The sequence below is a fragment of the Phodopus roborovskii genome, unplaced genomic scaffold (genome assembly GCF_943737965.1).
Source record: "Phodopus roborovskii unplaced genomic scaffold, PHOROB, whole genome shotgun sequence".
Taxonomy (NCBI): Eukaryota; Metazoa; Chordata; class Mammalia; order Rodentia; family Cricetidae; genus Phodopus; species Phodopus roborovskii.
In genome coordinates, this window is record NW_026126422.1 from 1847150 (window position 1) to 1863070 (window position 15921).

General features: G+C 45.0%; 1 protein-coding gene across 2 annotated transcripts in view; it reads right to left on the reverse strand.

The window, feature by feature from the left end:
* Adh5 (alcohol dehydrogenase 5 (class III), chi polypeptide) overlaps positions 1–15921 on the reverse strand; it is a 131708-nt gene that overhangs the window by 12419 nt on the left and 103368 nt on the right. Inside the window, exon 1 of one of the 2 annotated variants that reach the window (XM_051185405.1) lies at positions 2713–2789. The exons of the other annotated variant lie outside the window; for it this stretch is intronic. Coding sequence (XP_051041362.1) covers positions 2713–2724 — 12 coding nt within the window. The 5' untranslated portion in view covers positions 2725–2789. Of the gene's footprint in view, positions 1–2712; positions 2790–15921 lie in introns of those variants that run through there. 2 annotated transcript variants of the gene reach the window in all.

Consider the following 15921-nt stretch of genomic DNA (forward strand, 5'->3'; position numbering starts at 1 on the left):
CAGGACAGCCTTCAAAGCCACAGAGAAACCCTGTCTCAAAAAAAAAAAAAAACAAAACAAAGATCCCATCTCAAACATTCCCTGGAACCCCCCCCCCCACACTTTTGAAAGGCTGAAGAGATGTCACTTGCTGCTCTTGCAGAGGATTCCAGGCTCAGTATCTATATGTTCAGGACTACTTGTAACTCCAGTTCCAGAGGACTCATGCCTTATTCTAACTTCCACAAGCTTCTGCATCCATGTGGTGCACATAAACACACAAAGGCACACACACACATATTAAAATATTTTTTAAAAAGGCTCTAATTGAAATGCTCATGACATTGTACAATGTATAGAAAAGAACAGATGAAGACACTGATCCTGCTGGGTGTGGAAGTGCATATCTTTTTTTATTTTTATTTTATTTTATTTTTTTTTTTTTGAGGCAGAATTCCTCTGTATTGCTTTGGAGGTTGTCCTGACACTCATTCTGTAGACCAGGCTGGCCTCGAACTCAGGGATCCACCTGCCTCTGCCTCTAGAGTGCTGGGATTTAAGGTATGCCACCAACGCTAGGTGGAAGTGCATACCTTTAAATTCAGCACTTGGGAGGAGCACTTGGGAGAAGCAGGAGGATCTCTATCTGAGGCTCTCACACAGAAAGTTCTGGACCAGCAAGAGCCACATAGTAAGACTTTGTCCAAAAAGCTAGGGATGTAGCTTAGCACAGTGGCAGAGCACATGCCTCAAACGCACAAGGTCCTGGATTTGATCCCAACACAACAAAAGGCAGGCCAGGTAAGAAAAACAACAAAATCCTACACAGGTCCTGTCAGGAGGTTTGGTAAATAATTCAAGGAACCACAAACTTATTATGTATCATAATAATCTTTCTCTTGGGATAGCTTATAAAACACCACTGTAGTACAAAACTATACAGTGGAAAGGATTCTAAAAAAATATCCAAATGGGGGATATGTAAAAATACCATAAGCATCTCTTGCAACTGTAAGCGTTGCAGTGGATCAGATGGAATTCTGGCACTCAGGAGCCAAGGAATGCTACAGGGTTAGTTTACAGCCGTGCTCCAGGGAAAGGATTCCCCAGTGTAACAGATCTGCTCTGGCAGCTTGGGCTTCCCCACTGGAGTTGTTACAGTTGGGCCCCAGTCCCCCAGAGTGCAACAACTCCATTTTGCTAGTGGAAGGTTCCCCCCAAAAGTGATACAGTCCTGCTCCACTTGCTCAGCTCTGCTCAAAAGGTGTTACTTCTTTCCTTCATTCCATTCCAGAGGTGAAGGAAGGTCTCACCCAAACCTCATTTAAGAGATTTATTGGGAGAAAGAATCCAGGAGAGTCTGTACACCTTTACTCCCAGCACTGGGGAGGCAGAGGGAGGCGGATCTCTGAGTTTGAGGCCAGCCTGGTCTATAGAGCTAGTTCCAGGACACAGGCTCCAAAGCAATACAGAGAAACCCTGTCTCAGAACACTCCCACAAAAAAAAAAAAAAAAAAAAAAAAAAAAAAAGAAAGAAAGAAAGAAAGAAAAAGGAATCCTGGAATCCTGGAGAGTTGGCTGCCCTAGAGGCCACAAGCACAACACAGGGTTTATATGAGGCTTCTTAAAGGTGGGATTTTTTCCTGGCTAGGGATTGGTCAGATTTCAATACCTGAGCTCAGGCTGGCTAAATTTCCCACTTAGGGATTGGTTGGTTTTCTGCAGATTCAGGTACTGATTTGGCTCTGATTCTGGGGCCAAAGTGTGTTTCTTTGGCCCTAGTTTCAGGATCAGGGTGCATTTCTTTGGTCGCCCTCTTTCCCAACAGTACTGTTAGCTAATGCATTAGCCATTTGCCATATGTAGCTATTGAGCACTAGAAAAAGGTCAGTGTGATCTGAGATTGGCTATAAATGTAAAATTTGAAAGCTTAGAAGAGTAAAAATATCTCAATTTAAAAATGGTGATAATATGTTAAAACAATGCTGTGACTATTAGGTTGGGGAAACATACCATTAAAATTAATTTTCTTTTTTTCCAAGACAGGGTTTCTCTGTATTGCTTTGGAGGTTGTCCTGGAACTCGCTCTGTAGACCAGGCTGGCCTCGAACTCACAGAGATCCACTTGCCTCTGCTTTCCCAATTGCTGGGATTAAAGGCAAGTGCACCACCAACACCTGAGTATTCTTTTAAATGTGGTTCTTGGAAAGTTTAAAATTCCATATACAATTTTTATCGTGCATCTACCGCAGCGATTGCACTCAGTTCAGCTCTTCCTTACGGCAAAAGCAAACCTAATGAGGGATCTTGGTTTTGATTAGTTCACTTGATGCTTACAAAATATGTTGACAGAGTAAAAGTTGCAAACCACTGGGTTTATAGGAGATGGCTTGAAAGTTAATGAACAGTAAGACGTGATTTAAAGAAACATGTACACGGTGCTGCACACCGAAAGCGAAGGCCCAAGAAGAGCCTGACTTTGCTTGCTAGTTTTGAGCGCGGCCAGTGCTCAGCTACGCCATCCAGCAAGTGCGATCTGGTCAAGCTACTCCAACCCGCCTCTTCCCACGGGCTCCGGCCAAGCACAGCAGAAAGCAAAGTTGCTCTCCAAGCTCAGGGCCGAAACAAAGCCGCGCTGCCCTCGCTGCGGCTGCACTCGCCTGCCCCGGCTGGCGGCAGCATGCCCCACGGGAGCGCCCTTCCTCTGCTCGGGCCCACCGCGCGATTCAATACCTGGTTCGCCATGTCCGAAGTTGAGGTCCGTGAGCAAAATCGTCCGCAGCGAGCCTAGCGGATCCCGGGGATGGGCGTGGCCGTGCGTGAGAGGCGTGGCCGAGCGTGGGAGGCGGAGCTAACACCGGAAGGGCGGAGCCTGAGTTTTGGCTCCCGCGCTCTGCTGCTGGGCAGGGCGGGGGTTTTATTCGGAGCCGGAGAGGCTTGCTATTCCTGGTTGGTCTGACCGAGTCGCTGCAAAGCATCCCTGTGGTATCTCCCTGTCTGATTTCCGTGCAGTCCTTGTACGTGAGGCTTAGAAGCATAACGAGAGGGGACCGCACTGCTTTCCTTCCCGCCGTCCTTCCTCATGCTCGGCGCTTCTGGGTACAGGATGAGCCGCCACTGCCCCCAGCGGCTGTGAGATCCTGAGGGAGAGGGCCCCTCCTAGAAACCAACTGCCCTAGCTCCGGCTCCAGCAGCTTCTGATGGGCCCCGGATTTCTGGGGCCATAGGACACGGGGAGAAAAGTTTGTAGGAAGGGATTGAGGGAGCAGAATGGGCGCGTTTTAAGAGTAGATCAACTGTGTGCAGAGACGGAGGATGCGGCGGCGTTCTTGCTGTAATCCTAAATGCTACCTGTACACAGGGAGTTTTTTGTTGAAATGTACGTACTAAGACACCGCATTCTCTTTGTATTTTCAAGGCTTATTTCCTGAAGACAGGCCTTAAGGGTGGATGTTCTCCCCAAAACTCTTTGAAGTCATCTCCGCTTTTCACATTCTGACTTAACTTATATAATACTTACAGGGTGACTACCGGGTTCCGTTCTCCAGTCGGGGTGGCTTTCCTAAACTCCAGGCTTGAAGTGCAAAGTGCCTGCTAGATGCCTGTGTGTACTAGGGTATCTCATAGTGCTTTAAACTGCACTCATTTAAAACCAGCCTTGTATTTTCTTATCAAAGGGGCCTTTCTTTACATCTCAGTGTTGATGGCAAGTGTGTCCATCTATTTGCTCCAGCCAGAAACCTGAGAATGTCAGTGTAGGGCCAATAGATCGCCCCAAATGACGGGAAGACAACCCATATGCAATTGCAGAAAGCAGCTTTATTTTCAAGACAGAAAAATTAGCATGCTGGGGTGGACCCGAAGTAGCATCAACCCCAGGGAAGAGTGAGGTGGTCCCTTTTAAGCTTGTTTAGGGGAATTTCAGCTGTGCTTAGGCATTCTTTGAAGTGATTAGGTGTAGACCCTGACTGGTCAGGAGCAACTTAGTGACTGGCTCATGACATCTGGTCAGCAACTACGGTGGCTGTGTCAGGGGTTTGCTAGAGTCTTTAAAGATAGCAAGAACAGTTCTTACTTGAGGTCAGGTAGGACCCTGATTGGCCCCCTGGCCGGTCATACTTCCTGAGGGTCTGGTTGGGGTCAGACTTGAGTCAATATAGGATGGTGGGGTAAAATGGGGCAGAGGTCTTAGCAAACTGACCCCTTTAAAACCAACTGCCCCTGGTCCCTCCACACCCCCCTCCTTGAGTTGAAACTAAGTCAAATCTTTGAACTTCATAGAATTCTGTATCATTTATAGGCAGAGACCTATATTGGCTGCAAAGGACCATTAATTTAATTGCTAGGGTGCATTCTTTTATGATAAGGAGGATAGTGTTGACTATACATGGCCCCAAATCAGAACTGCCAACAGAATCAATAGGGGTCCTACCAATTCGGTTATTAAGGTGGTGCCCCATGGGAACCATGAGAACGAGGGCTCATGCCAATTAGAACTGTCCCTCTCTTGTTTTTCTCTATATTGAAACCTTTTACATACCAGGGACAGATTCTTTTATACCCCTGAGTGATTAACATAGAAGCAACATTGTGCTCCCAGGGCCAGGTGTAGTCCTCCCTGTTGAAAGAAGAGGCCTAATCCTGGGCGGATCTCCTTATGCTAAAGAACTGAGGGGTGACTCTATATGGGAAATAGATTTTTCTAACTTGGCCAGATCTTGATCTCTCAGTTTTCTTATTCGTTTTCTTATTCTAACACAAGAGCAGTAGTGCCTATTCCAGTCACCCTAGCTATCCTCGGGCCTACCAAAGTGGGACTCTGGAGTGCTGGAGACTGCCGTGGGGAAGGTGGCTGGGTGGATTGTTAAGGTCTCGTCCGAATAATAAAGAACCATTGGGGACAATCTGAGTGAGGACACAGAATTCTGAGTTTTGTCGTACTATCTGGGTGTGCACACATAGGGTAAGTCCTGTGGAGCATGTCCACCAGGTGCCTTGAGGTGCCTTGAGGTGCCTTGAGGTAATAGGTCATGGAAGTGCTGGTAATAAAGCAGGGGGAGGTGCAGAGGGCAGATAAGCCTCCAGAATGGATGCGTTAGATGGCAGAATACAAAAGCCAGTCCTGTGGACTGATCCTCATGTAAGCTTGGGGTGGGTTCCCCATGGGCAGGTCATGTGGGAAGAATTTTCCTTGTATGAAGACATGACTGCTAGGCCCTCGTAGTAGGGAGGAGAGGAGTCTAAACATAACCAACAGGTCTGGGTCCAGTTTGACTGAGAATTATTTAGGTAAACATATATAGTTGTTAGGAGAGCAAACTTGATTAATTGGTCCTTGGGGCTGGGAGAGTTTTCTAGCGGGACTGACATTATTAAGGGCGCTGATTGTTCTGGGAAAGGATGGTTTTGTAGGTCGAGCCAAGGTGTTTATAGCTGGATTTGAGTCAACTGGGATAGGCACATGTACAGGGACTATGAATTGTATGGTATATAAGACACCTTCATCATAACCATTCAGTCATCGTCTTTCCAGTCATCTAGTTAGCTTGTCTCCTGGCCACTGTAATGGAGATCAGAATTGGATTGCATTTAGCTGACCCTGCATAGGCTTGGAGGTCTTTTTCCTAAGGATTAGAATTACTAGTAGCTGAAATAAGGTCTGGCTGGTTATTATACTGAGAAGTGTTAGTTTTGCATCCCCAAGTGGTACAATAGAATTGTCCTGGTCCCCTGGAGTCTTGGGTGGCCAGACCAGGACAAACACAGACTTTGGTAGTCTTTAGGCAGGTCTTCAGGCATTATTTATGACATCCATAACCTGCAGAGCAGTCATCATAAGACAGGCTCTTTCCATACAGACCAGTGTCCCTGGCCATTCTGGCGAGATCTCAGAGATCTATTGAGAATGTGAGGAAATCCAGAGGTACATGGAATGTAAGGTTGCTGGGTTGAGAAAGGTACTTAGGATGAACCCAACATGAGGGGGATTGAGGGACAAGGCCTAGTAGTATCAATTGGGTGATCAGGGGGATTTTTGAGAAGAACCTCCTTTATTGAGTAGGGAATGGTTATGGTTAGAGGCTGACCCAGAGATAATTTGGCATCCTAGACCAAGGAGGCTGTGGCTGTGATAATATAGAGGTAGCAAGGCTATCCAGAGACCATAGGGTCCAGCCACTTGGATAAGCAGGCCACAGGCTGCTTCCAGGGTCCAAGATTTAGAGTCAGAACCTCTTTAGTTACTTCCCCCTTTCATGTATGAACAGTTGAAAGGGTTTGTTTATGTCTGGTAAAGCTAGGGCAGAGGCCCTTAGCAGAGCTTCTTTTATGGCTCTAAAGGTCCCTTTGGGTCTCAGTCCAGAGGAAGGACTCCTCAGTCCTATGAGTGGCCTCATATAGGGGTTTGGCTATTTCAGCAAATCCTGGTAACCAGAATTAGCAGAATCCAGCTGAGCCTAGAAATTCTCAGATCTGCCTCTGGGTCTTAGGGGTTGGGATACCCAGGATAGTCTGCTTCTGGGAATGTGATAGCAATCCCTTACCTTAGAAGGTATTTGACTTCTGAGATGCAGAACTGAGCCTTTTTAGCTGACACCTGTATCCCAGCTGATCTAAGGCCTGTAGTAAGTCCCTAGTTGCCTGGAAGCAAGAGTTCTGGTCCTTGGAAGCAATCAAGAGGTTATCCACATATTAAAGGAGGGTCACTTCAGGGTGTGAGGTTTGGTAATCCCTGAAGTCTTAATGGAGGGTTTCAAAGATGGTCAGGGAGTTCTTGAATCCTTGGTGCAGGGCCAGGTAATCTGCCTGCTGAAGCCCCAGGCTGGGTCATGCCATTCAAAGGCAAAGATGGGCTGGCCCTTGGCCTTTGGGGTTAGGCTGAAGAAAGAATCTTTAAGGTCTAGAACTGAGTAAACTTGCAGCTCTGGGGAGAGGGAGCTCAAGAGGGTATAGGGGTTGGGAAGGTTGGGTGACTATCTTCAACCTGTTTGTTAACTTCCCTAAGTCCTTCATTGGCCGATAATCATTGTCAGGCAGAAGGAAGCGTGGTGTCCTGTGGTGCCTATTTAGCCCTAGTGGGACCTCTCAGCCTTATCTCTTGCTGAAAAGATCCAAGTCAGTCCCCTGGTTTGTCTGTTCTCTGACATTTCTCTATTGCTGTAAACTTCAGTGCCGATGGCTACTAACTCAGACATGCTTTTACCTTCAAAGCCATTGAGGCACTGACATTTCTTTTTGATATCTGGGGCTGCCTGGTTAACAAAGGTCATATTGGTTGCCATCTCGTGTTTAGGTGCTTCTGGGTTCAGGGGAGTGTAGGTGCAGTAGGCTACCATCAGTCATCCAAGAAAGGCGTCTGGTGACTCTGTCTTCTCTTGCATTACCTGGCTTACTTTTTACATTATGGGCCACCTAGCGGCTGCCTGAAGACCCCCCCCCCCCCACATACACATACACCATGAGAATCTGGTGATAGGCCTTTACTCTCTCCTTACCTTCGCTGGTATTGTAGTTCCAGCCCTTGTGTGATTGTATTGAGGAGAAGGCTGTGTATAATGATGGCCTCATTGCCCGTGGGAACCAGTTTACAGCATTCTCCCTGAATCCAATCTCTTTCCTCTGTAGGAAAAAGAATCTGAAGACAGTCATCCCAAGTAGGCTGATGAGTGAACCGAACAGTGCCAAGAAGGGATATTAGAGCCTGTGGCTTCTCAGAAAAGGAGGGAGTCTGGAATTTCCAGTTGTATGGATGGACTGGTAAGTTAGATGGGAGTTTCTATCTGTATCAGGCAGCCCCATGCCATGGAGGGGCAGAGTGACTGCCTTTCTGGGTCATGTGTGCCGCAGGGTAGGCACTGGGGGTATCACCAGAGGAACAGGAGGACTGGAGGAGAGCGGGTACATAAGGGATTCTGGGAAGGGTTGAGGTTCAAGGGGTTTGGGTGAGGCCGCGGGGAGGGGGCCATTGCATGGAAGCTTAGGATCTCAGGTTTGTCTACTGGATCACCTCCAGGGTTGGGGTTGTGGGGGGGGGTACTCCATTTCAGCAGTAGAACTGGCAGTGCAGATGCTCACTGTCCTTTTCCATCTGCTGCTCATGGGTGGACTGGGAAAAGAGTGGCCTCAACCTTGGGCAAGGAAATGAGAGGTTTCAGCCACGAAGGGGGATCAAACTGGAGGTCCTACCAGGCCACAGTGTAGGGAAGCTGATCTGGATGTCTGGGGTGGCTTAAAAGGACATTCTGGACCTTAAGAACAAGACTTAGGTTAAAAGGCCCCTCTGGGGAGCAGTCAGCATGAAAGACGGACCATTCCAGTGCACATAAAGTCCAGAGCCCCTCAGACTTGACGCAGGCTGAGGAAACAGCAGCAGTGTTCCAGAAATCCTGAAAATGGGAAAGGACTGGGTTGAGGGGTACTTGGGTGTTAGTGGAAATTGGCCCATGTTGGAAAAAAAGCTTCTACAGTTATAAGAACAAATAGACCAACAACAAACACACCAACAAGTAAATGGAACTGACAAGACAAAACCAACCAACCAACCAACCAACCAACCAAACAAACAAACAAAAACCCTCCCTGCATGTGGAGCCAGTGGTTGGTGCCCAGAACTCTGCCCCAATGTTGAAAGGGTGCAGAGCCACACCCCAACAATGGCCGGTGGAGGGGTTGAGATGTTCCTCTCCCTCCTCTATCCTCCTGATCTCAGTAGAACCCCAGCTTGTTTAGATACCAGATACAAAAAGAGTACTGACCAGTCAGAGGTTTGGGGTGCTCTCTGTCTCCAGGAAGCTGCCTCCAAAGTGTAGAGTGCTGTGGACTATTCCTTTATACTGTGTGAATATATGCCACTCTGATTGGTATAGTAAACAAGCTGACTGCCCAATAGCTGAATAGGATACAGTTAGGCAGGAAAGCCAAACTGAGAATAAGGGGATGAGGAGGGTAGAGTCAGAGCGCCACTGGCGAATGCAGAGAAGCAATATGAGAATGCCATACTGAGAAACGGTACCAGGCCATGTGACTAAGCATAGATACAAATTATGGGTTCATTGAAGTATATGCGTTAATTTAAGTATAAAAGTAAGAAGAGTGGGCTGTTGGCCAAGCATTTATAAGTAATATTAAACTTCTGAGTGATTACTTGGGATCACCCCAGATGACCAGAACATACCCAATATGTAATTGCAGAAAGGAGCTTTATTCTTGAGACAAAAAAAGGAGCATGCTGGGGTCCAGCAAAAATGGTGTTGACTCCGGGGAAGAGTCAGGGAGTCCCTTTTAAGCTTGCTTAGGGGAATTCCAGCTGCACTTAGGTGTTCCTTGAAGGGATTGGGTATAGACCCTGACTGGTGCAGGAGTCACTTAGTGATTAGCTCATGACATCTGGTCAGCAACTGTGGTAGGTGTGTCAGGGGTCATCTGTTTGACTGAAGATAGCAAGGACAGTTGTGGTTGGGTAGGACCCTGATTGGCCACCGGGCTGGGCATACTTCCTGAGGGTCTGGTTGAGGTCAGACTTGAGTCAACATAGGATGGTGGGGTAATATGGGGCAGAGGTCTTAGCAAACTGGCCCCTTAAAAAACAACTGGCCCAGGTCCCTACACACAGCTCCTTCCTCTCCCTTGAGCACGGCATTCATTGTCATCAAGCCTTGACTTTCTCACATCTTGTACCTCTTTTCTCCTTGCTGCTGCTCTTCTGGTTCAGGCTCTAACGTTATTATTATTATTTTTCCCGTTTAGAAAGCCTCTTACCCAAATTCCTTGATGCCAGATCACACTTCTAAATTAATATCCCTTCTTTGTGACTTTTCTAAAACATACATTGATCATTTCTTCCTCTTAGATTTTTTTTTTTTGAGCCAGATAGGTAGCAATCTAATATTGTTACTCTAATAATATCCAAGATAGGGATCAAATTCAAATTCTGGGGAGATTACTTATTTCTTCCCCTGTTGCAGCTTTATTATTTAAACTTTGCATTTTTTTTTTCATCCTCTCTCCTTAAACCAACAACACAAAAAAACCCAGTAGGAACTGATTTCTACAAGTATGGTGGTTAGTCATTGTTCTATTGCTGTGAAGAGGCCCCATGACCAAGGCAACTCTTAAAAGAAAGCATTTAATTGGGGGCTTGCTTACAGTTTCAGAGATTTAGCCCATTATCATCATCATCATTGTAGAGAGCATGACAGCAGGTAGCTGTGGTGCTGGAGAAGTAGTTGAGAGCTACATAACCAGGAGAGCAAGGGAGGGAGGAAGAGAGAGACACACAGAGAGATACAGAGACAGAGACAGAGACAGAGAGACTTAAGTGAGCATGGGCCCAGGCCTGGAATGGACTTTTGAAACCTCACAGCCCACTCCCTATGACACATTTCCTCCATGAAGGCCACACCTTCCAATCTTTAAAATGGTTCCACTTGTGATCCTCCTGCCTCTGCCTCCTTGAACAAATCCTACCGGCATGCGCCACTCAAACCAGGATGTATCCCTGGTGCACAAAAGGACTTTGGGAGCATATCCCCCATGGAGAGATACTGCCTTAACCTAGAGACAGGAGAGAAGGCCTAGTCCCTACTTCACATGACTTGACAGATTTACATGACCCCTCCTGGAAGGCACCACCCTACATGTGGAGTGGGGGGGGAGGGGATGGGAACTGGGGTCGATATGTAAAATAAAAATAAAAAAATAAATTACACACACACACACACACACACACACACACACACACACACACACACGCACAAGGTTCCACTCTCTGGTGATGGTGACTAAGCATTCAAATGTATGAGTCTATGGGGCCATTCTTATTCAAACCACCACATACGGAGATTAGAAGTTCTGTTCCAGTAAGAAGCTGAACACGTTGAGGAATTAACAATTCTTAGAGAAGTGAGTCAGACAGGGAGAACTGCTGGCCCCAAATTAGAGACAGGAATACAGAGAATCACAATTTATCAGCCTAGAATCCCATCAGTACTGGCGCAAGAAACTGAAATGTGTTGGAGGTTCCTTGTGGTTTAATCCGACACTTGTAAGCTCCAGGTAGGGTGCAGTGTGGAGGGAGTAAAGAGGGGTAATGCTGACATGCTGACACTGACAGCCATTCTTTTACTGTTCAGGATGGTTTAGCTCTCCTGTTTTTTGTTTTGTTTCGTTTTTTGGTTTTGTTTTTAATGTATTTCCATATGAAGCTGAGCATTGTCCTTTCAAGATCTGTGAAGAATTATGTTGGAATTCTTGCATTAAATCTGTAGATTGCTTTTGATTGACAGAAATGCACAGAGGGATCGCTGCATGACTTTTCCTGGGCAATATAGAGAGACTTCTATTTACCCAAATAGAAAATGAATTAGCCCAAGTGGCAGTGTGAAGAACCAATGTGTTCACTTACAGGAGTCTGTTACAGGTACGTGGTTGACTCAAAGTCAGCTGCGTCATAGAAAAGCCCATATCAGTGTGGATAATATGATCGCTGATCTTGGTTGTTAACTTGGCATACTTGGAAACAGAGAGCCTCAGTTGGGGAAATGCCTCCATCAGATTGGATTTTGCGCATGTCTGTGTCTCTTTTTAAAAGATTTATGTATTTATATTTTATATGTGTGAGTGTTTTGCCTGAATGTATATAAGTGTACCATGTGAGTGGAGACTGCAGAAGTCAGAAGAGGGCATCTCTGGAGTTACAGGCAGTTGTGTCTCCGGATGTGGGTGCTAGAGACCAGACCTAGATCCTGCGCAAGAGCGGCAAGTGCTCTATAATTGCTGCACCATCCCTCCAGCTTCCTGAGGCATTTTCTTAATTGTTCATTGATGTAGGAGGAGCCAGCCTACTGTGGGCAGTGCTACTTTTGGGCAGGTGGTCTTGGGTGGTATAAGAAAGGTAGGTTAGCATGAGCCTGAACCAAACCAATAAGCAGTATTCCTCCAGGGTCTCCAATACATTTCCTGCCTTGAGTTCCTGTCCTGACTTCCTTCAGTTATGAACTGTTCTCTGAAAGTATAAGCTGGAATACCTTCCCCTCCATGCATCGCTTTTAGTCATAGTGTTTTATCAACGCAACACAGAAGCAAACTAGAACAGATGATGACATCAGAAAAGCTACATCATAGAGTCTTATTCTCAGTCAACCTTCCACTTCCTCTGTACTTCAGCATCTCTCAGGACCACATGTGGCTGGGAGGCAGGAAGGAACTGCAGGTAAGGGTCTAGTGACCACCCTCAACCCCGTGTAATCAACAACGCTTAGCTATCCCTGTACTGTCTTGCTTAGTTTGTTGTCATGACTGTGAGGCCAGGGTATTCTGTAAGTCACACAGCGGTCTTGGCTTTATGAACAGCAATGGTCATGATATGCCCCAAAGAAATAGTTATACAAGAGGTTTCACTTTTAACTTAATAGCACCAAGAGAAGGAGGTAGTTTTCTTTCTATACTACTAAGTGTCTTGTTTATAGTTTCCTTACAAAACAGACCTTGAAACTTCAGTGACAAATGATCTATCCTTGGCTTTTGGTCTAGAATAAGAGCAACCTGGTTTAGTAGCGCTTTAGAAAGGACATGTTTGGGCATTTTACAGAGTCCAATATCTGTCAGTAGTGAGAGAGAGAGCAACAAAATAAAACACATATACAGTCCCAAATTCACTAGTGTGTTAAAGGACGTAGGAGAAGGAAAGGTGTGCCAGCTTTTTCACTAGCAAAGGCTCTGGGCTTCGGGACAGACATCAGCTTCAGCCATAAGGAGGGCCTTGACCTCCTAGGTATTTAACCCAAAGCTGTTGATTTCTTGGAGAGGTGTGTTTTTAAAAGTGATTTCTTCATTTTATTTGAATCTTCACTCAAGTTTGTAGTCCTCAAAATTTTCATCTTCAAAATGTTTATTTTGAAATGTTTCACAATTTGAAAAAGAAGGGAATGGACACCTCTAGGTATCACTTAGGTGTACCACATTTACTTTCTGCCTCTGTCAGAACACCCAAACCTTGTGAAATCACCTCTCTCTTCTTTAGCAAGTATCACCCAAAAGTAAGAACATTCATGTTTCACCATCTAGCCTCAAGAAAGTGTTTACCTTGGCTGGGTTTGGCAACACATGCCTTTAATTGTAGTACTCAGGAGGCAGAGGCAGATGGCTATCTGTGAGTGTGTTCCAGACCAGCCTGGTATACATTTTGGGACACGTATACCAACCAAATACCAACCATCACCAAACCAAGACCAACAAAGAATGTTTAGCTTGCAGAGACACCATCCTCCTAAGCCAGTTGGAAAAGTAGTGTGTGTGTTCCTGTAATAGATTCCCTTGCTGCAGACTATAAAGTCTGCCTTGCCCATTCCATGGGGTGAGTGGCTGGAAGCTGCCCTGTAAGGCACTCAGGTTTAGGAACAGGGGCCTTATGGCAGAAAGTGTTTGAGAATCACATTAGATAATACATATGGAGGGAGTTTTTAAAATGATAGCCTTGATGTCAATAGAAATTGCTATTCTTCCTGATTAGTTTCTCTTAGTGAAAATGGCATCTAGGAGACGGAAAATTAAAAGGAACACCAGAGGGTGCTATGGTAGCATTTTGAAAATGAAGGAGCCAGAAGGCATGGTGATTATGTTAAAACCCTTTGTCTTTTTCAGACAAATGCATGGTAGTATTCGATTGGATTGCCTTCTAAACTCAAATGTTGTACATTATTACAGGAATACATAAATATTTTCAATGTTAGACCCACGAAACAGCTTATATAAATACAAGTGTGTCTTGTTATGTTGGGGAAAACATATTTTGATATGCAGATTTAATATTCCAAAGAAAGTCAATGATATATGTGCCTTAAATTTTTAGTCTTTAGACTGAAATGTTGGCAAATAAAGAACAGAATAGTTCTTTACAACAACAGAAAGTACATTGCCCAGCAAACCATTTCTATAATATTGTTTGAGTTTTTTTCCCCTTTGGAGGGAATCAAGTTTTAATCTGTTACAGTGGCCTGGCATTACTGACATGCTGTAGTATGTGTTGTACCTAGCCTTTCAAGAAGTGGCACTCATTAGTGAGTGAAGGAGCCAGCTGTCAGACAGAATGTAGACTTTCATGTATTCTACTCTTTGCAAACTGCATTACATTACTTGTCTGTTTTTTTTTTTTTTTTTTTAAATAGGATCTCAATCTGTTGTCAAGGTTGGCCTTGGTTAGGGAAAAGAGGAATGTAGAAAATGTTTTTGAAAAATTCTGCTTCTAGATAGTGTCTTCTAATATGATAGAGAGCTACACCCATGAGGTCTTTATAACATGGTCTCCTATACAAAGTCTGCAGTGATGCCACCAGCTGAGATTCCAATGTGGACAGGGGAAATCTTACAAGGCACACCCTAGATGAAGACCTACAAGCAACTAATGGCAACTAAGCGAGGAAGAACCAGTCTTCTCCAGGAAGGGATCCTCCAATAGCTATCCAATCCCAATTGATTGGCCCTAAACACAATAGAATATTAGTGATACTAAATGGACTTGGCAGATTCTATTTGTATATGTGAGTACGTGTTCATGTGTGTGCTCGTGTGTGTGTGTGTGTGTGTGTGTGTGTGTGTGGTGTGTGTGTGTGTGTGACAGTAGAAGAAGATGTCATGAATTTGAGAGGAAGTAGGTGAAGGAAGTAAGAGGAATTGGAGAGGAAAGACAGTGGGACAGAAACAGTTGTAAATACAGTACTCATATATGAAATTCTCAAAACAAAGAAAACAAAGACCCCGCAAAACCCCAAACCAAAGTAACCAAAAAGAGTGCATATAGATTATTTGGATGCACATGAGAACAAACTTATTACTAAACATGTTTTCTGTCCATATATTTAAAGATTGTTTGGCCTTCAAGGAGGTTGCAAGCACAGATTTGAGAAACAGTAGTAGCAGCATGTGTTAAGATTTCAATAAAGTCACTGAGTGCCAAAGGCAAAGGGAAATGATGCATTTTGTGGTGGACAGGTCTTAAATAGAGATGGGTATGAAGCAATCTAGGGGTCAAGGAACAAAGGAGAGGAGAGGGAGTAAGGAGAGAAGACAAAACATACTGGGATAGCATGAGATGCTAACTGCTGTGTAGTGTGTCTTAGTCTTCACAACAATTAAAAAGGAAACATTCTCAGACCACCTTTCCTCTATTTCTAAAAATCAATCTTCAAGAACCAGGGGACAGATGCCGAATACCTGATCTCAGTGTTTAGCCACAGGAAGGCAGATGGCCTATTCATTTGAGACCAGCCTGATGTGTGGTGGTTTTGAAACCAGCCAGGGATACACACTATAAACCTGTTTCAAACCAATCAATCTATCTCTATCTATCTATCTATCTATCTATCTATCTATCTATCTATCATCTATCTATCCATCCATCCATCCATCCATCCATCCATCCATCCATCCATCCATCCATCCATCTATCTATCTATCTATCTATCTATCTATCTACCAGGAATACCAACCAACCAACCAACCAACCAACCAACCAACCAACCAGGAATATGAGCCCTCCTTTCCCCCAGTCAAGGCTTCAGAGATGTTTTTCTCTCAGAGTTCAAAACATGGTTTACGGGTGTAATGGTTTAAATAAAAATGGTCCCCACAGTCTCATATTTGAATGCTTAGTCACCAGGGCTTTGAGAAGGATTAGGGGGTGTGGCCTTGTTGCAGTAGGTATGACCTTGTTGGAGGAAGTGTGTTCCTGGGAATGGACTCTGAAGTTTCAAAAGCCCACATGAGACCCAGTCTCTCTGCCTTTGCCTCTCAAGTGTTGGGACTAGCGGTATGAGCTAGCATACCTGGCAAGATTTATTTTTATTTTCTGAGTTTGAATGTTTTGCCTGCATGTCTGCTAGCTGCCTATAGAGGCCAGAAGAGAGCATTGGATTCCTGGTACTGAAGTCATACAGTTGTGAGCCACCA